The sequence below is a fragment of the Calypte anna genome, chromosome 8, assembly GCF_003957555.1.
Source record: "Calypte anna isolate BGI_N300 chromosome 8, bCalAnn1_v1.p, whole genome shotgun sequence".
NCBI lineage: Eukaryota > Metazoa > Chordata > Aves > Apodiformes > Trochilidae > Calypte > Calypte anna.
The window spans coordinates 10,801,509-10,823,226 of NC_044254.1; the positions used below are offsets into that span (position 1 = coordinate 10,801,509).

The window sequence follows — 21,718 nt, forward strand, 5'->3', positions numbered from 1 at the left end:
GCTTTAGATTTGAAATTTTTCCATTAGATCTATTCTAAATCTGGCTTGAAAATATTCACTTTATTGCACAGCAGCTAAAGCATAAAAAAGCACAGTGTTCTGAGGAATTGTTCAGGATGCGGGAACAAGAACATGAGGTTATATGTATAGTTAATGAAGTAGTCAAAAAACAATAAAATCATGAGAATATACCATTGCAACAAAATAACTGATTCTCATAAGATGAATTTCTTGAGATTGAGTTGACATGTATTTTTTATTGCTGTATTTGGTGTTTAGATTGCAGCTTTATTCATATCTGTGATCCACTTACTGAACATTTATTCCATAAAAATAAAGGACATTTCATTGAAACGGATACGGCTAGTATCTTGCAGCTGGGGATATGGAAAATTTGTCAGCTTTGTAAATAAGCTGCAGAAATCTTGAGACAAGCCTTCTCCAATCTCATGTGAGGTGATGTTGGGAGAGTTTTTGGAAGAAAATGGACATGTGAGCAATCCTGACTATTTAGCTAGAGTGAGCTAAGGGCCTTGAGGTCCAGCTGCAAGGTTATTAAAAGATCAGCTAGAGGCAAAAGATAAGGGAGTTGGCAGCAGAAAAGAAGAATAACAGGATGGGAAAGCATCACATAGACAGCACATAAACAATTGTATTTAACCAGTTAGATAGTGCCCTGTGGCACAGGAAGAATGTGTTGTACCAATCAGAAATATTCTTATATTATGGTATCAGCCTGACTGTGTACAAAAGGGCTACCGCCACTCTCAATAAACAGCAATACTTTGATTATATTAATCTGTGTGTTGTCCACTGCGCTCTTCCCGACAAGGTGAGAAAATGACTTGGTTGGTTATACAGTGAGTTTCTGATACCCATATACTTCCATCAGGGAGTAACAGCAGATGTCTCTGTGGCTTTTTCATGTGGCTTTCCTCATGAAGAGGGGTAGAATGTAGATACGAAGGTGATATGCACAGACAGTGCAACACAACCGATGGAGACAAGCTGTCTGTCATACAAACCGTGGGATAAACATAGTCCCGAGCTATGCTAGATAAGTATGGAATTTCCTGAATATGCAGCCCCCTGATTGTGAGATTGTCTGGAAGGGATTAGTGATATAGATAAGGTGCGATTTCTTTCCTTGGGTAAATCACCATTGTAAAATAGTGGGATAAGAAAAGGTATATAACTGCATGTAAGGATACGAATAAACGGATTTAGTTTGCATCAAACTGTTGTCCCCGTCCTTGCTGCGGCAAAATGGTGACCCCGGACGTGATTCGGGAAGAATTCTGCTGAAGAAGCAGCCGGCCAGCAGGTCTCCGAGAACTTTGAATTTGAGGCTGAAAGAAGCCTGGACGAGGGCGGCCGCCCGTCTGCACCTCCTCGCGTTTGGCAGGTGAGCTCGGAGAAACGAAGTCATGGGTAATCAAAGTTCCCATGAAGAACAGGACGTTTATAGACTTATGAGAGAACTGTTGCTTAAGCAACAGAAAGAAATCTCGGATCATGCACTTAAGCTCATTTTAAAATGGGTCCGCGATAAATTCCCAGGTACTTCTGCTGTTACTATCTTTGAATCTGAACTGTGGGATAAAGCGGGAGTTCGTTTATGGGACCTGAGTACGCGAGGGGATCATGAAGCACTTAAACTCCTATTTCCCTGGCGGACAGTATTTGAAGGGATTAAAGCGCGAGAATCGGAACGAGCAGACACTTCTGCCGGTTCTGCCGTTCCCAGCGCCCCCCCGCTACCAGAGGGAAGAGCGCGGGAAGACGCTCCCCCTGCCAGAACTGTAGCCAAGGTAACCAGACCGGATTCGCCGAGCGACGATCCGTTCGAGCCTGATCCTTTCGATCCAGGATCAGACCTAACTCCCGATTATTACGATCCATACGCGGTATGGGCTGCTATTAAAGAGCAGGCTTTAGATGCGGGAGAAATTGACATGGCTATAGCTATCAGTGTCCCCCCACGCCCTGCGCAGCGACGGCACAAAAGAGGTAATCCCTTTGTCGCTCCCGTAATATATCCAGCGAGGGGACAACCCCAGTGGTCGGCTCTCAGTTTTTCCATCACTAAAGAGCTACGCAGGGTAGCTGTGGAAAACGGACTCGGATCTCATTATTTCGCGGGGTTGCTGGAATCGGTCTGTGAAGGTCATGTCCTTACGCCATATGATTTAAAAACCTTAGCCCGCTTGCTGTTAAATCCCTCACAATATGTACTCTGGGAGTCTAACTGGAGACATGGGGTGGAAAAACTGACTCAGCGGTATGCAGCAGGGGATAACCCAGCACTGCAGGCTTTAACAGTCGATCACCTCATGGGGGCTGGGCAGTTTACCGATCCTGCAGCCCAGGCAAGAGACATTCCAAGAAATTCTCTGCTAGATACCACCCAGGAAGCTAAAAGAGCTTTTTTGAAAATTCCAGATGCTAGCAAACCTCAGAAAGCTTTTACAAGCATAATACAAGGACCGAAAGAGCCCTATATGGAATTTATATCCAAATTGCAGCAAGCACTGGAAAAGCAGATTGATAATGTTGACGCCAGAAATATTCTGCTACTTAAATTGGCTGTAGAAAATGCCAATGCCGATTGCAAACGGCTCCTTAAGTCTCTGCCAAAATCCGACCCTACCCTGGTGGAAATGATGGAAGCTTGCAACCGCTTCGGCACCCCCGATTATAAATATGAGACAATGGCAGCTGCCTTTGCCTCAATGCAGGGGCCGGGACACAAATTTAAAAATGCCCCCGTATGTTATGGGTGTGGCCAAGTCGGTCATTTGAAAAAGAACTGTCATAAAACAAAAAATCCGCAAAATATCCCCGTGTACAGCAAATGCAAAAAGGGTCGGCACTTGATAAGCCACTGCCATTCCAAATTCAATAACCAAGGGCAACCGCTCCAGCCGCAGGGAAACTATTATCGCAGCGCGGCACGACACCGCGCGCAGACACAAGTTCCTCTGTCGTATCAAACCCCATCGGCTCAGCAGTCATTTCAAACATACCCGATGCAGCAATATCCAGTTCTCAATGCGCCACAGCAAGTGACCTCGCTCTTACAAGAGCAACAGCACGGAGCGCCGGACTGGATTTATCGACCCGGTTCACAGTGATTCTAGCCGACCCCTCGGTGCATATAATAGACACTTTGTTTCAAGGGCCTCTTCCGTCTGGGACTATGGGTCTTATTGTGGGACGCTCATCAAGTACTTTTAGTGGTCTTTTTGTTTTACCAGGAGTCATCGACAACGATGCATTAGAAATAAAAATAATGGCTTGGACGCCTACCCCACCCTGCAAAATACCCGCTAAAAGCAAAATAGCACAATTGGTGTTGTTACCTTTAAATATTGATTTTTTCCCCTCAGATGTCACGTGGCAGGGCGCCTTCGGATCTACAGGCTGCCCGCAAATATACTGGACACATGCGATCTCAAAGGACAGACCATTGAAACAATGTAAACTTAAAAATGGGTGTCAACAAGTTGTGTTAACAGGTCTTATTGACACAGGTGCCGACGTTACCGTAAACTCCCAAGCTAAGTGGCCGCGCCAGTGGAATCTAACTCGCACTGCACAGCCATTAGCAGGAATAGGGGGAATTGGTAACAGTTACCAGAGTGAAGATGTTATTCAAATCATTGGTCCTGAGAACAGGGTAGCTAGTACTCGACCCTTTGTATTGCCAGTACCATTGAATCTGTGGGGAAGGGATGTTCTATCACAATGGGGATTGCATTTAGAAACGGTTTTTTAACGAGGGTCACTGATGAAGGGCGTGAAATTCCACAATTAACCTGGAAAACACAGGAGCCAGTGTGGGTGAATCAGTGGCCCTTATCAGAAGAAAAACTCACCGCCCTAGAACAATTGGTACAAATTCAATTAAAAAAGGGACATGTAGTTCCAACTTTCAGTCCGTGGAATACTCCTGTTTTTGTAATTAAGAAAAAATCAGGTGGTTGGAGATTATTGCAAGATTTACGAAAAATTAATGCTGTTATGGAGCCAATGGGAGCGTTACAACCAGGTCTCCCTTCACCAACAATGATCCCGCGGGAATGGAATTTGATTGTTATTGATTTAAAAGATTGCTTTTTTGATATTCCTTTACATCCTGATGATGCACCTAAGTTTGCCTTTTCTGTGCCTAGCCTTAATATGGGAGCACCTCTTAAACGCTACCATTGGACGGTTTTACCTCAGGGCATGAAAAATAGCCCCACAATCTGCCAGTGGTATGTTGCCAAAATATTGGCCCCAGTACGTCTTGAATTTCCAACTGTAATATTGTATCATTATATGGATGACCTGTTAATTGCTGCTGCCACTGAGGGTGATTTACAAAAAGCAATAGAATCTGTGTTAACTGCCATCGATCAGGCAGGCTTTAAAGTCTCACCAGAAAAAATTCAAAAACAAACCCCCTGGAATTATCTAGGGTGGAAAATTACCAATCATTCCATAATTCCGCAAAAGCTATCTATTAATACTCAGATAGCCACACTGCATGATGCTCAAAAACTTTTGGGATCTATTAATTGGTTGCGACCCCTTCTGGGTATTTCAAATTCTGAATTGGCTCCCCTATTCGATCTTCTTAAAGGAGACGCGGACTTAATGGCTCCCAAACACCTCACACCCTCTGCGGAATTAGCATTACAAAGAGTTTGCAGGGCCATCGAACAGAGGCAAGCCTCTCGGTGGGACCCTGATTTATTCTTTCAATTAATAATTTTAGAGGATGGTGTAAAATATTGTGGCATGATTTTTCAGTGGGACACCACGCTTACAGATCCATTGTTGATTTTAGAGTGGATTTTCCTGCCGAATCAATCCTCTAAAACTATTTTACAGCGACCAGAGATGTTTTCTCAAATCATTATGAAAGCCAGAGAGCGACTGTTAACTCTTTCTGGCAGATCTTTCTCTACAATTTATATGCCTGTTACTGAATTGTATCTTTCTTTTCTTCTACAGAATTCACTTCCTTTTCAGATTGCCGTACAGGACTTCACGGGACAATTTTCAAATCATTTTCCTCCACATAAACTCTTTCGATTGTCTTTTTCCCTTGCAGAAGTTCCAAAGAGAAGTGAAATTCCTTTACAGGCAATTACTGTGTTTACAGACGGTTCAGGTATCTCTCATAAAGCTGCAATTGTATGGAGAGACCCTGAAACCAAGGACTGGCAATCTGATATCACCTTTCACCCAGGTTCTCCTCAGCTTGTTGAATTAGCAGCTGTGACTAGAGCCTTTTTTCTTTTCAGTAACCAACCTTTAAATATTATTACAGACTCAGCTTATGTAGCAGGTATCGTGCTTCGAGCAGAGTCTTCAGTCCTAAGAGACATTTCCAACTTACAACTGTATAATCTGCTCAGAGCACTTATTGATCTTATCAACAAACGGCAACACGCCTTCTTTATTATGCATATCAGGTCTCACACGTGCCTCCCAGGCCTTGTAGCCGAAGGAAACAGGGCGGCTGACCTGTTAACAATGTCAGTGTCTCCTCTTCCCAATAACTTTGAACAGGCTCGCCTAAGTCACAGATTTTTTCATACAAATGCTAAAGGGCTTCGCAGACAATTTGGTCTGACTTCACAACAGGCAGCTGATATCTTATCTGCTTGCCCTGATTGTCAAAAATTTACTTTTCAGCCTTTAGCAGGAGGAATTAACCCTAGAGGACTTCAAAGCCTTGAACTCTGGCAAACTGATATTACTCATTTTTCCGAATTTGGTCGTCTTAAGTACATACACTCTTCCATTGATACCTTCTCCGGAGCTATTTATGCATCATGCCATACAGGAGAGAAGGCCAGAGACGCCAAAAAACACTTTTTAAAAGCATTTGCCTCTCTAGGAGTTCCTCAAACAGTTAAAACAGATAATGGTCCTGCCTATTCTTCTCAGCTTTTGAAGACCTTTTTTGCAGAATGGGGAATTAAACATGTGACAGGTATCCCCCATTCTCCGACAGGTCAATCAATTATTGAACGCTCCCATCAGTCCCTTAAGGCACTATTACTAAAACAAAAAGGGGGAACTGGTGGACTGATAAATACACCAGAAGAAAGATTGCAAAAAGCTATATATACTTTTAATTTCTTGAATTGCTTTTCAGACAATGCCCCACCAATTACAAAGCATTTTGCAAGTAACCATCTTTTTAAATTTCAGGAAAGACCCCCTGTGTTAGTACGGGATTTGGAGTCCGGGAAAGTTGAAGGCCCATTTCCTTTAATCACCTGGGGCAGGGGCTACGCTTGTATTTCCACAGAAGCAGGACCTAAGTGGTATCCAGCAAGGAACATCCGCCCATATCGAGAAGGACAACCGAAGGAACAGACGTAGCACAGATCCCTCAGCACACGCAAAATGCTATACAAATGGCTTTGTATGTTGCAATTGTTTGTATGTTGTTATGCTGTATTAGAAATCTCTCCAAGGCAAAACATGTGGGTAACATGGGCAAATGCAACTGGCACCACTGATTTTTGCATTGCAATGGCTTCCGCTACAGACCCTTTCCGTACCTGCCTTATAGGTATCCCAGGTTTTAATGTTTCTCTGTTTACTGACTTTTCAATTGGATCCTGCAAAGCAAGCCCTTCACTTGGAAATTGTTCAGCAGAACTGATTTTGGGGCTGAAAAAATCCCTCCCCTGGGATCCACAGGAATTAAATCTATTGGGATCCCAGGCAGTTGGCAACGTATCAGGAAACTGGACACCTACTTGCATAGCTTTTTGTCCTAAGTATGCTGCTAGGGCATACCCTGATACCTAACCGGACATCAGTCCTACATCTGGAGATTATAGACTGGGATCAGGATATTGTGGGTACAATGGGTCGGAGCGAATGCCGGTAATCGGGACAACACATAACCCCAAAGCTAACATTAAACTTATTTGGGTAAATGACACTGCTAAGGCTTTACCCCCCAGGGTATTTCTGATCTGCGGTGATAGGGCCTGGCAAGGCATCCCCCGTAATGTTGTAGGCGGACCTTGCTATTTAGGCTCGTTATCCCTTTTTGCTCCTCGCTTTGCTGAATTAAGGCAGCTTGTAAATACTATATATCATGCTCGTAACGCAAGAAGTATTGGCCTCACACCGCAGTGTGATGATAATGTTAGGCTTTTAAGTGTAGCTGCTAGAACTGCTTTAGCTCTTTTTATTCCTGGTGCTGCCGCAGGAAATGCGCTTACTAACCTAGCTAGATTAGCATGTTGGGCTGAAAAGCAAGCAAATATTACTACTGAGATTTTAGATAACCTTTTAATAGATCAAAATAGTTTGTGACACGCTTTATTACAAAATCGCGCTGCTATAGATTTTTTACTGCTAGCTCAAGGTCATGGCTGTCAGGAATTTGAAGGCATGTGCTGTATGAATCTTTCTGATCATAGTGAGAGCATCCACACCAGCATCACGCAGTTGAAGCAACACACACAGAAGATTCAGCAACAAATAAACCCTCTCGGCGATGCTTTCACAACCTGGCTTCATGATATGGGACTTAAAGGATGGCTTTTATCTTTAGTTAAAACTCTTTGTTATGCTGGGATTGTTATTGTGATTTTGCTTTTGTTATTGCCTTGTCTTTTTCAATGTATCCAGGGAATGCTTAATAGAACTGTTTCTAAGGTTTTTTTAGTGCAACAGAAGGGGGGAGATGTAGATACGAAGGTGATATGCACAGACAGTGCAACACAACCGATGGAGACAAGCTGTCTGTCATACAAACCGTGGGATAAACATAGTCCCGAGCTATGCTAGATAAGTATGGAATTTTCTGAATATGCAGCCCCCTGATTGTGAGATTGTCTGGAAGGGATTAGTGATATAGATAAGGTGCGATTTCTTTCCTTGGGTAAATCACCATTGTAAAATAGTGGGATAAGAAAAGGTATATAACTGCATGTAAGGATACGAATAAACGGATTTAGTTTGCATCAAACTGTTGTCCCCGTCCTTGCTGCGGCAGTAGAAGGCATTTTCCCACAATGTTAAAATTAGGGAAGTTATTTTTATTGCAGCTGTTTTGAATTCTGGTTTTGTATATGCAGGAGATTATACAGAACTGCCATGTTCACTTTAGCAAGCAACAGAGTACTTCTCTAGAGACCGCAACTTAACTTATATTGAGGCTGGAAAAGAATGTGGTAGCTATTATATGTAAAAGATGGTTAATTTAAAAAAAATTGTAGAAGCAGATACTGAAATGGATTTCAAATAAAAGTAGAAAAATAGATCCTTTATCCTGGCCCAAACCAGGACACTATTGCTCATTTTTTTTCTGCCACATTTCCATCTGTATTGTGTCATGACAGGCCTCCTGTCAAGAAGTTTTAACATCCCATTCTTCTTTGCATACAATACTGACACCAAAATGTGGCAGTCTAGTTCTTAGCACAAGGTCATTACTTTTCCTTTCATAGGGTAAATAGTTTGCTACAGGTCATGGCATCATAAAATTCTATCACAGCTGTTCGTTCTAAGACACAATTTCTTTTCCCAGTTAAAGCACGAAAGTACTATCCACCATACATAAATGTGGTGCTTGCTGATCCACTTGCTTTAGTCCTGCCTATTTGTTTCAGTTATCTGCAATTCCTACCCATGGATACACAGTTTGATACTCTAGACATGTCATCCAGAGGTAGTTTGCCTATTATCTCTTTGTACATTGTTATCAATTATTTGTGCTTATTCACCTTGTCATCAACATATTTGTCAGCACTGGTATTCATTCTAGCTTACCACTTATCTAATTGCTTTGCCATGCTCTCTGTCCCCCACTGACTGCTGTGTCCTGTCACTATTGTGATCTCATGCTTATCAGGTGTCCTTCACTACCTGTACTACCTAGTATAGAGTAGATTTTAGATGTATTTGTACAAAGGCAGAATAGTGTCTACTTCATCAGAAAGGTTCTTCTGTGTGATTGACCCTTGTATTATCTTGCTGCAGCTTCACAGTAAGTTATTGTCCTGCCATTTTTCACCAGGCCACACAAATTATATATGTTTAAATACAATCAAAATGGTGGTAACAAATGCTGAAAAGCAGGAGAGTAAAAGACAAATGTAGAATCATTCAGATGTAGAAAGATGTGGATATGCACTTGTGACCTGGCTCCCAAACGCAAAGAGCGAACACTGAAAACTCCTGCTGGTCCTCACCCTCCCACGGAACCCTACCACCAACAACAATCAGTCTCTGGGTTTTCTTTAGTACCTAGAACCATAATGTTCGTCCCCTCAGCCACTCTTCCATTTTTGCCAATTTCATCTCCAAAATTCCAAGAAACTTCCATTCAGGCAAATGCTATTCTTGTAATTGTATTGCTTACTGTGAAGCATTAGTAGATTTAGAGAGGCTACTACATGTGTTGTGCTTTACCAGAGGGTTATGACCCCATAACTTAACAAATGTTTGTTTACATTACTTGCCTTCCACAGGAGGCTATACAAGAGGCTTTTCCCATTCACTTTGGGTTTAGTGCCAGAAAAGAAGGCACAAGAAAAAAAACCAAAAACCACCACCTAGGGAAAAAAAATAGGAAAGACAAAATTACCTTTTTTTGCATTGGTGATAACCCAGCCAGCTCAATGTTGTTTTCCCTTTCTTGTTTGTTGCTGCTAAACATTATGACAGGTGAAATACAACTTGATTAATATTTAAGTGACCTAAATTCAACCAATGACTATTCTGCTAGTGAATGTTTTTGACAATTCCCAAGACACAGATATGCTTACAAAATCTTAAAGATTTTGGACAACAATGGTATAACAAACAGCTCATTTTAAATTAAATCACAGTATAAGCAAACAGCTCAGGATATAAATTAGGACAATATTTGTATGTTTATTATTGTAAACACAATTAGTTTCTGGTAGGCATCTTGGCCAAATTTTAAAGGTTACCTTTCTTAAAGAATCTTATGACTGGTTTCATGCTCAACAGAGTATTCCAAACATCCACAGCTACTACCTTTTGTCAACTACAAATACTCAGAAACTGATAAGCTTTCAAAGGCTTTCTTCAAAGCCTCAATGAAAAATAAAATATGGTGGTAGTGGTGTACATTTACCATAACAATACCCTTTTCTTTCTCCAGGCATGGCTCCTGTAAGAAGCTGCTGAAAGCTCCTCTGGCTACAAAATGTCCAGCCCCACCTGTCTGATGTTGAGGTTCTCAGTGACAATGGATGACCCTCCGCAATGAATATATTCAAGAAGGGGAAAGTAGGCTGTAAGATATCAGGGCAGAGGAGAGGGGAAGGAGAGAGCAATGCTGGAGCAGAGATACTAAGGCTGGGGGGGGAGGGAGGGAAGAAGGCAATATATTTGTGGCTAAAGAAAGAAACTATCTGTCTCAATCTCTGTATTAATACCATAGCCAAATGGCTACTTAAACTGAATACTTCTTGATTAAATATAGCACATAGCTGCTTTTTGTTGTTGTTTTGTTTTTTGTTTGTGGTTTTTTTGTTGTTGTTGTTGTTGGTTTGGGTTTTTTTTCTCTTTTTTTTTCTCCTTATTTTTCCTTCAAGAATGCAAATCCTTCACTTGGTTTAAAGTAGGTGAAATTTTTGAGAGGCTACATTTTTTCAAGAGCTGTTCATTTCTTGCTGTTGTGTGAATAGATATACAGGTTAATAAACTGACACAGCATGCTTTTAACTGGTCTTCTATTTTGGGAGGTAACTGAGGCCACTAAAATGCTAAGTCTGCTTGTTTGATTAGTTTTGCATTTCTCAGTTACAAAAAAAGGAACATGAAACATACTTTTAAGGTTGTTAATTATATTGGTATAAACTATGACATAGTAGTCAAATAGAGAAAGGTAAAAAAAAATTAAAATCCATAGCATAAAAATCCCTGTTTCTGAGGGTTAGAGCTGAATGCATGGCTTAAATCAACAAGCATGCTGTAACTCAGAAAGAGCACATAGTGCCAATTTAGTTCAAAAGGGCAGGAGAGGTCCCTGAGTTTGCAGTGGCTATTAATATCCTGCCACATGGGTCTACCCATCTTTGACACCACTCCAGTGAGCAGATCCAAGGGTTGCCACAAAGTCTGTGCTCCATTTGCATAATTCTCTCAGATATTACGGAATAAGAAAGACTCATGTACCACAGAGAAAGAACACACTGTGCTTCAGCCACTACCAGGAGGTCTCAGTGACACCTGGATACACAGCACACTTCACAAACACCTTTGGAACAGCCATAGGGAAGATTCATTTGCAGCAAAGCCACTGGGGCTCAGAAAGGAAGATCTGTGGTTTTGCTTTTCACAGCCACAAACTTGATGGTGAGCCAAGCAAACCGCTGCCCTGATGGCTGTCATTATAACAACTGATGGGCACAGCCCAGCCTAGCTTCCTCTGTTGAGCCAGACCCAGAGTTTGGTTTGCCACACGTCCCAGATCAACTATGTGCATAGGCATTGCTCATAGCTGACTGCCCACAGTGCAGCTGCTCAGGGATACATACGTGTGTGTATGCATCAGACTTGGAAATACTGCCTTTTAACTTGCTCAGGTGTTGCGCTGGGATTTTTTTGTTTATTTTTCTCCCATGTTTCCCTGAACTGGAAGTGGTTGCTGTGTTGCCTTAATACCCACCACTGCATTGCCACTGATGTGACAAGATATGGTCACAGTCTAATTCATTAATGGAAAAACCCTTTACTTTGATTGCCATTTATTATTCAATAGAGAGAAACATTCATGCTGCAATGCTGGGGAATCAGGTATAAAGGAAACAGAAATGCACAGACGAAACAGAGGAGGAAATTTTTCCTGAACTATAATTTGGCATTAATGTGAATTGCAATGAATGGATCTTCAGCATCATTACGAATCTGGAAATTAGCCATTCCGTCACGAGAAACATACACCTGTTTTCCAGTACATTTGTTGCCTTCCTTTTGTCCGGAAATAACATCACAGTATGTACCAGCAGGCAGTCCAGTATGCAAATAGACGTTCATGTGCCTATGTGAAAACAAGTGAATGCTATTTATTCATTTTTTTCAAAACAGGTATTTCAGAACAGCTATAGGATTTTTTAACCTGATGCTACTCCCTTACTTTGAAGGTTAATGTAATGGGTGAGCTTTTTGATCCTATCTCCGCTTTGCTCTCTATCCTCCTCTTTTGGCCCTCTGAACCTGGCATGCAACTGACTCTAGCTCACGTTGTAGTTGTCCCTCTGGTCAGAAGGGGATGTTCCCCTTCCCATCAGTACTGCAGATGAGGGGTGCCATGCTTCTTACCAGGAATTATGATCTCTCCTACTGACTTACCAGTCATCATTATTGAAAACAATGAAGCCTTTGTTACCACGGCCAAAGGCTACTTGATTGCTGCTGTTGTCCCACCAGTTGGAGAAAGGCTGACCATCTACTACATTACGGAAGATAACCATGTTTCTGAAAATGCAAGGAGCAGCAGTCACACAGGCTGCAAGAGCTCTAAAGCCACAAGAAACATAAACCAAAAGCAACTGCTTTTACTTATTTTTTTTCTCCCCAGTGTCCTACTTAATTTGACGCCAGCGATGTTCACAAACCCAGTCGTTGCCACAGGTAGTGTCTTCATTGATTGTCACAGGCTTTACTGATCCATCTGAGTTACTTGGTGGTCCAACCCAGTCATTGACATCCTTTAATTAAAAAGAGAAATTGAAAACATCCTACTGAAAATACAGAAAAGAAAAACTGGACGGAGTGCAAGTTTCCACCTGCTAGATCCATCATGGGACAGAGAAATCCTTTAACAAATTTAAATGCACTGGAGTGCTTCTCTGGCCCTATTCTGATGCTTACTCACCATGAATGCATCTTCAGCATTACATGCTTACCTGTCCATTTACAAAATATCTTGGCCAGCGAAAACTCGACATCACACGTGTGAACCCGTATGGATGAGCAAGCATGAAACCAACTGCCATTTTATAAAGTCTGTTAGACAAAATAAATAATGAGGTGTGGAAAGACAAACTATCCAGAAACCAGATAGACAAACAAGCAAGAGGAAGAAGCATCATCCAGATGCAAGAGAAGCCCCTTACCTGGCATCCCAGAAGGTTAGAATGGAAGCTCCACCAGCCCCATGTCCTCGCTGGTTGTCATGATTATCCACAAAGACCAGGGCTCTGTCAGAAGGCATAAAGCCCCAGCCTTCTCCCCAGTTCCTAGCCAAAAACACAAAGACTAGAAGCTACCCTTCAACTGGAATATCCAGTATATCCCAGGTAAGTCGCAGCACCTTCATCCTTACTTTAAGTAGGCCATCTTTTCTCTGTTCCACTTGCGGATCACTGTCCCCAGTTTGGCACCATACTTGAATTCTGTCACTCGGCCATTACCGAAATAGTCACTGCCTTTGATTGCCTCTCCACCCAAGTCAATTACCTGGTACAGGAAAGAGACACTGTACATCTGTTCTCATCTCACAGAGCCAAAGGATTCAGCGTACAGTCCTCAACATTACGTCTTGCTTTACATTGAGAGAAAAAATATTCAAGTATTTCTTTTGTGAAGTCAACCCAAAGTACTTATCTTACATGATAGACACATATAAAAACATGATTGAATAGCAAAAAGGTAAAGACTAATGAAAGTCTGCTGTGGATACATTTTAAAAAGCAAAACTACTTTGGTCTGCATCTCTGCTACAAAGAAATGGCTAGCTCTTTTGGAGTAAAATTGGATGAAGATATATTAGTACCATTCTTCTGAAAAAGGAAGGTAAAACAGATACCAAAGACAAACAGAAAGAAAGCAATATGGAGATTACCTCCTGGTAAATGAAAGGTTTTGTTCCTTCAGGAAACCACGTAGTATTTAGATCTTTCAGCTTGTCCAGAAATGCTCTCATGTCTCCAGGCCACATATGCTTGGCAGCATCAATTCGGAAGCCTGCTATACCAATATCAATGAGGTAGTTCATATAATTGGCAACTTTTGAGCGTACATAATCCTTCCCCAGGGCCAGATCTAGAAGGCCAACCAAACGACAGTCCCGGACCTGTGTTGTAAAACCTTTCAGTCAAATGTTTGCATGTTTCAAGCCACAGTATCAATTATGTTTGGATATTTAATTTGCACGGAAGAGAATTATGCCAAGGTCTGCACCAAGACATAGATAAATTTACTATAAAACTCAGTATTCAAGCTAGGACAGTTAGTTAAGATTTTCACCTCCTTGAACTCATCCCAGTCACCAGAACTGAGGATGAGAAACAGCATGGTCTATAGTTGAAAAGCAGTTAAAGGAAGAGCAGTAATGTTGAGAAAGAACTGACACACATTTCATCTAAAGAAAAAGAGTTACCTGATACATATCACCATAATTTTCAATTTCTCCACTTTGAGTTTGACATTTGCCATCGTTGAAATCCCAGCCAGAATATGGCACAGCTGGAAAATCTCTGTTTCCAGCATTAAAATAGCTTCCACAGGTAGAATGTGTGCCTGAGCCACCTGCAATCCCACACATGTGGTTGACAACAGCATCCACATAAATATGAACCTAGAAAAGCAGTATATGCATTTCAGTATGTTATGTAATGGTGGTGAAGTGGCAGACAGAGCTTTACCACATCATTATTCACATTTTTTTCCCCTTCAGTTTATTCTCAGTTTTTGCCTCCTTTGAAGTCAGCAACAGTAACTTCCTTCAGCTGATACAGCACTTCTTGCTGTTAACAGATACAGATCTTCAAGGCACTTACACCAACATTGTTGCATCTGGTCACCATGTCTCTGAATTCATTTTCATTTCCTGATCGAGTGCAGAGGTTGTAGCTGATAGGCTGGTATCTTTCCCACCAGGGTCTGTTTGGGTTAGTAATGACAATATTTTCATTTGGAGGAGAAACCTAGAGAAAAAAAAATCATGTACTTTGACAAGAAAATAATTGTGTTTATTTCAAAATTTAAGAGCAAAATCTGTGATCAGCACCTCTACCCTCAGAGGCAGGCTAGCACCCAAGCCAGTCTTTCTCTCCTGCAGCATATGCTCTGGTCTGTGAGATAGATGTCGTTTTGTAAAATGGCAAGAAAGAAGTTTTCTTGCATTCCTGTGGGCTGCTCAGTCATGCATGGGCCAGCTTCAAGGACACGTAGATGGGAAGGCTAAATCCATACTTCCATCTGCCCCTTTGCAACACTGAAGTTACTTGGAGCTTGGTCTCTCTGATTAAGGCATTTTGATTTAAAAATCAAATACTACAATACCATTTTCCTCCCTACTCATAAGAAATAGCTTACCTGTACTCCTCCAAATCCATTAGGAGCTAAATAGCGTTCACACTCAAGAGCAATATCAGTCCAACGCCATTCAAAGAGATGTACAATAGATGTTCTCCCATAAAGAGTGTTAGGGTTGTATTGTGCCCAGCAAATGCCTACAGCCACAAGAAGGAGGAAGACTTGCATGATGCCTTCAGTCTAAAGCTGTGGGCTCTCCACTGGAAATTAATAGTCCTGCAAGATTACAAAGTTCCTACTGCAGCTGTCAGAATTCACACAGACCAATATTATCAGTTATTATTTCGCTGGTTAGCTTGATATATTTTTTTCTGGTTTGTTTTTTCCCAGAGTGCTCAACAGCTGAAGCTAAACCACCTTTTCACAGCAATTATACATTACCATAAAGCAAGCAGTCTATAAGCAGTGCATCCAAAGTCAGAATTGTACTCTTTCCAATCAGGGAAACACAGAGAATTTATCAAAAATATTCTAAAACATAACAAATTCATAAACTCCCAAAGGGGGCATCAAAAGGTAAAAGGAAAAGGAGGCAAGTAAAAGACAACTGGAAACTTAACAGCTTTAGAAATATGAAACAGAGGTGCCTGGCTCTCAGGACTAGTGAGCTCAAACCATGGTACCTGATCAGCTGCTCTCAGTGAGTAACAGATGTATCACACAACACAATGTGAGTTACACTAGTAAAGATAAACTGACCCCTTTTCATGCCTGAAGTTTGTATAGTGTCCTTGCCCAGTCCCTGCTAGGAACTGTTAGCAGTTTTCTTCATGAGGTCGTGCAGAGCTGTTGTTCTACCTGACTGAAAATGCCAAGTAGAAAGGATGAGGCACAAGTGTTTTCCTCTCCAACAGAGATTCTGCATAAAGTTTCATCTCAGTCTAAGTGACCAATGAGTCATCTGTGTGAAGGAAGGTTTCTTGGTTTCATTGGGATAGACTCATAGAATCAATTTGCTATTCCAGAAAGCAGCATTTTTGAAAAGACTGCAGCACCCAGTTGGGTGGAAACGAAGTTGATAAGATACTTTGTTTTATTTTGTGGCCAGCCATGGCATGCAGGGTAGGAATCAAGGTCTTTAGCAGTTTCAAACTAGCCAGGTGCTAAAGCCAGGAGGAGCGCAATGCCAGGCAGCTGACCCAAGCTGGTCAAGAGAAGCATTGCCCAGCATAAACGTCATGCTCGCTAAAAATGGAAAACTTTACTGGGGATGGGTCTGTTCCCTCAACTGTTGCCATCCCTGAAGGGTTTCAGTCATCCTTCTGCTCTCAAGGCCTCTCCTTCTGTTCTCCCATATGCTTGGACCATCACACTTTCACTGTGTGGCATCTCAGTCGCTGCTGGGACTGCACAGCTCACAACCACTATGTGGTATTTATTCAGTTATTCTATTAAATCTGTTTTCAGCTCAACCCACAGATCTCCTTCCTCCCACTCCCCTTCTTGGGTGAGGAGGGGTCACTGGGTGATAGAACTGACTAAATGAAGAGAGAAGGAAACCCAAAATAAAATGTAAAGTGATGCTGCAGATGAGTTTTAGCTGCCTGACAAAACTGAAAGCCAGAGCTATTGTCCATCCAAGTCCATTCCATTTAGGCTCTTTTTAAAATTTCCTCCTGAAAAAAAACCCAAAATAACCCAAAAAAAAACACCTTTTGACTTTTGTCCATGACATAATTTTAATTTCAGGTCTTCATTTGGAACTGATTCATAAGATCAAGGTCTCAGCAACAATGCTCCATGAATAGGTTCAAGTCATATCAATGATAAACCAGCATTCTGAGTTAATACAAAGACCAGACAATCCCTGACATTTAATGAATATGTGTGAGAAAAAAAAAAGTCCATAAAATGGCATATCTACTCCGCACTTTCTACCTGAACTGCCTCTAGTATGTTCTTTTTGAAGCCAAACACATCACTGAACGTTACATGAATCCTTCACTTTCCTAGAATTTGTCTTCAAGGACAAAAAGCAGAAGTAGGTCCCATTTGCCCAGCTGTTCATTTTGATATCACAGACCTTATCAACGGTCTCTTTTTCAACTACAACAATGAAATAATACATTACTGCAAATGACCTTACCTACTCACTAACAGCAAGGAACCAGTGAGATCACCACTCCCATTCCTCAGTATTTCCTAGAGCAACCAAATGTGCCTGAGATTAATTTTACATTATCACTCCTTGTGGAGTTCCTCAGATATGATGGCATGTCACTGAATAGCATTCAGTTTCCAATGATTTGCATTTTCCACTGAAATGCACTCCTACCAGCCAAGAAGAGTGAAGGCACACCTTGATATCCTGATGCAATGGATGGCCAACCCACTAGCAAAGGACAGAGAACCCTCATGTGACAGGCTATTCAGCAGCTCAGACTGTGCAAGCTGCAGTGTTTTAGCAATCTGAGGAAATGCATGAGTGCAGGAAAGAAGGTGGCCATTCAGCACTGCTGATTTATGAGTTTTTCTGAGGTATAATTCCAAGTAGAAAGTATTTTTCAACCATAAAATTTCTTTTGGTATGGTAAGAATGTCAAGTGTCTAAAAGCTTTGCTCTGATTTTTGTATCAGGAGAGCTGAAGCTTTGGGCAGACAAGACAATGTAGGGGTTTGGCTTTGTTCCACCTGATTCCTCAATATCACTGGAAACCTGGTTGAGTAGAACTGGAGAATGTGGGTTCTAGATGTTAAAATGAGACCCTTTTATTTGCAAGCTCTTACACTGTGTCATGGTTTAAACCCAGCTGGCAACTAAGCACCACACAACCCCTTGCTTACTCAACCCTTCCTGGTGGAATGAGGAAGAGAATCAGAAGAGTAAAAGTGACAAAAATCGTGGGCTGAGCTAAAGACAGTTTAATAGATGAAGCAAAAGCCATGTGCACGAACAAAGCAAAATAAGGAATTATTTCACTACTTCAGCAGGCAGGTGTTCAATCATCTCCAGGGCAGCAGGGCTCCCTCACATGTAATGGGCATTTGGGAAGACAAATGCCATAGCTCTGAATATCCTTCCCTTCCTTCTTCCCCCAGCATTATATGCTGACCATGACATCCTATGGTGTGGAATATCCCTTTGGTCAGATGGGGGTCAGCTGTCCTGGCTGTGTCTCCTCCCAACTTCTTATGCACCCCCAAGCTCCTTGCTGGCAGGGTGGAAAAGGCCTTGATTCTGTGCAAACACTGCTCAGCAATAACAAAAACATGCCTGCTGTTTTCAGCACAAATACAAAACCACAGCCATATACCAGTTACTATGAAGAAAATCCCAGCAAAAAACCCCAAAACCCAGCACATGCTGCAAAACTTAAAAAACAGGCCTACTCTTATACATACAGCTGGTGTAGTACAGCTCTGGCAACCAATACAATGCTGCAGTACACAGACTATGACTGACCAACAGACCCCTGCAAAGGAAGAAGGCTCAGAAGCAAAAAGCATAAGTAACTTACCCATGAAGCTCAGAGAATAATGGCAGAGAATAACGGTAATGTTTATCCCTGAATTAATTAAGAGTTTGAATATATCCCAAATTTAGACAGATCGGCATGGGGAGGAGTTTACCCATGGCTCAGCAAAACAAAGATTATAAAAGCTGAAGACCAAGCAAAAGGTTTTTCAAGATAGAAATGGGTTTAGCTGGTTTCAATCCACACATTCCTTTCCAGAGACTGGGGACTTCCAGTATCCTAACGGAGAGTGTATTGTAGACACCACCAATAGAGAGCATGTTAATAGTGTGATTGAACTGTGTATTGTGATTGTTATATATTGCTAAATGTAATATAATTGGTATTGTGATTTCAGTATACATTGTATCACTGTGCTACGTCAGAAAAAGTATCCATCTTCAATTATGTTCAAATGAGTAAATTTTGTGTTAAACATTACACCCTCCACACATGGAATATGTAAAAGCTGCTCAGAGAGTATTGGACTCTGACATTGTCAGAGAAACCTCAATGCAATCACCTATCTCGTTGCTATGTAGCTTGATGAAATGAACAGTTAAAATTGTGCTCTGTCATAACAATGGTGTGAAGGGGATGAAGACTGACTCCAGCCCAGGCTGTAGCTGTGCCTTTCATTAGAAGAGGGCATTCCCTTTCCTTTGTGAGAAGTGTCCACCTGGCTTACTGAATAAAGACCCTACCCAAGCTCAAAGTCCTGTTTTTCAGGGCAGATGTACTGAGACAATTATTAATTTAAAGAGTCTACAGATACCCAAAAGTTTACATAAAATCTTGTGTAACTGCTATAAAAAGACCCCTTTGATGATCCTTATCTCTTCAGTAGCGTTCACAGATAAATTTTATTTATAAGCAACTGTTCTGTGTGCTTCCACTTTCATGAAGGAATGCTTCTTTGACCTGCTAAGAAGAACATGCATTATCAGAAAATGAACTAAGAAAGTTCGATCTTCTCTGATGAGAGAAGCCATTTATCTGATTGGCAATTTTTACTTGCAGCAGTTAGTACACAAAGCAGTAAGAATAATATATGTTGACCCAATCAGCTCCAAGGCCTAGTGCACGAAGAGAAGACTCCATTAATGAAGATTTTCGTGTATTTGAAACAGGTTTATGGATCCTCTGGTTTCAGTACACGTGGTAGGAGAATGGAGATGCTGAAATCCCCAACTCACTCTGAAGGCTCTTGCTTCTAAATGCTTTTGAAACTTGGAAGAACAGTAAGAGGCCTGTATTTCTCTATGGAAGAAGAGTACAACCGATTTCCAAAGAACATGGGAGAGACTTGTCTCTGAAAAACTCTACTGCTGTCTAGGACAACATAAGAACTCAGGTCAGCTTTTCTTCAGCTAGGCTAAAGTCTGTGGTATGAAACTCAGCTGCTGTCTCCTAAGTACTAGCAATATTTATATCTGTGACAGAGTTGACGCACGCCTGTTCAAACTTCAGATGATTAAGCTGTTACAGGAACGTAGTTTACACGCGAACTTCCCGTCCCCCCCCCCAAGACCTTCCCTCGGCAGCTGCACGTCGTGTACAGACGGAGCAGCGATACCTCGACACCTCCTGCAGAGACCCCGGCCTGCCCCTCAGACAACCCTCCGGGTTCTGCCGGACCCCTTCCGCACACACATGCCATGAAAGACGCCGAAAACAACAAACAGAACTCATTACGTACGTTTTGGGCATGTCCCGGTTCCCCTTCAGCAACCTCCGGAGACACCCTCCCTGCTCGCCACCAACCTCCCTCCGCGGCAGACACGCCCCGCCCCGCCCCTTCCGCCTGGAGAGCGGTGAGCTTAGTCCAGTCTCCCACTGCTGGCCCTGGCGCTGCCTCCGCGGAGGACGCCCGAGGGACAGAGTCCTCACCTCAGCTCCGCCCCGGGTTTGCCCCCGAGAAACCGACACATGGTAAAGCAAAGTGGTTTATTTTAAAGCTTTATATTACACGTTGATTCAAGATCAAACTGCATTCCGAAATACGTTGGTTCTCCAGCTTTGAGAAAGTAAATCTCTGCCCACTTGTTTTTTTAACGTATTTTTGTCTTTGAATGTAGCACCACCTTGGTGTTACCCTGCTTTGCTGCTTTGAAAATTTCATTGGCCTGTCACAGTGTTTTAATGGCTTGGTTCTGTACTTCTTACTCAGCGTGTGAGTTAGGATGTGTTGCCTGTTTCAATTTTTACCTTTTCATGTGCAATACATTATGTCGCAAAGCTTTGTAAAGTGGCTCCATCCAGGTATACTAAAAATGTTGCAGTGCTGGGAAGGATTCTCTGTCTTTCAAAGTCCGGTGAACAAACTAGTATTTCTACTTTAATGCTGCTACAGTGGTTTTGCCAAAGTATCAAATAAGTTTTCATTCTTAGAATAATGTGAAATCTTAGCTGGCTGTCAATCATCACCCCCAAGTCCCTTCCTGTTGGGCAGCTCACCAGCCACTCATGCCCAAGCTTGTATGCTGCTGGGGGTTGCCGAGGCTGAAATTCAATAGTGCAAGGACCACATCTACATGGGTATAACACTGTTTTACAATGACTTTAGTCTCACTAGTGATATTTTCCCAGGTTTGGATGTATGATGAAATCTAATTAAGGGGAAAAAAAGTGCCCAATTTCACAGTACAAATCCATGGCAGTGCACTAGTGCTCCTGCTTAGTCTCCAAGACAAAAAAATGATTTACACTAAAATGAGATTATACTTAGATATTTTCTTACCATTTTACCCTGAAACACTAAGAGCTAAACATCACACTCAAGCATGTGTACATCAATATATACTCTGAATTATCTAGAATATGCTGCACAGTTATGATTGGTGTGGTCACATCTGAACCAAACAAATGAGTGTCATCCTCCTCCTTACCACTACCAAACCCCACAACAAAACAGAAGTCAGAATGAAGAGAAAAACGCAAAA

The 21,718-nt window shown here is 41.8% G+C and overlaps 1 protein-coding gene across 3 annotated transcripts; it reads right to left on the minus strand.

The window, feature by feature from the left end:
• Positions 1–11,715: 11,715 nt before the first annotated feature.
• Positions 11,716–20,578, minus strand: LOC103530086 (pancreatic alpha-amylase). Of its 3 annotated transcripts, XM_030454854.1 has the most exons (12): positions 20,476–20,564; positions 16,929–16,937; positions 15,322–15,537; positions 14,784–14,930; positions 14,384–14,581; positions 13,847–14,077; positions 13,328–13,461; positions 13,119–13,241; positions 12,909–13,008; positions 12,589–12,710; positions 12,352–12,477; positions 11,851–12,040 (listed from the first exon to the last, which is right to left on the minus strand). In XM_030454854.1, exons 3-12 carry the CDS (start codon positions 15,487–15,489, stop codon positions 11,851–11,853), a joined length of 1,539 nt encoding a protein of 512 aa, XP_030310714.1. In that variant the 5' UTR covers positions 15,490–15,537; positions 16,929–16,937; positions 20,476–20,564. The 3 variants fall into 3 exon arrangements, with proteins under 3 accessions (XP_030310715.1, XP_008493845.1, XP_030310714.1); XM_030454855.1 differs by lacking the exon at positions 16,929–16,937 and having other exon boundaries at positions 11,716–12,040; positions 14,784–14,923; positions 15,348–15,537; positions 20,476–20,578; XM_008495623.2 differs by lacking the exon at positions 16,929–16,937 and having other exon boundaries at positions 11,716–12,040; positions 20,476–20,569.
• Positions 20,579–21,718: the final 1,140 nt, after the last annotated feature.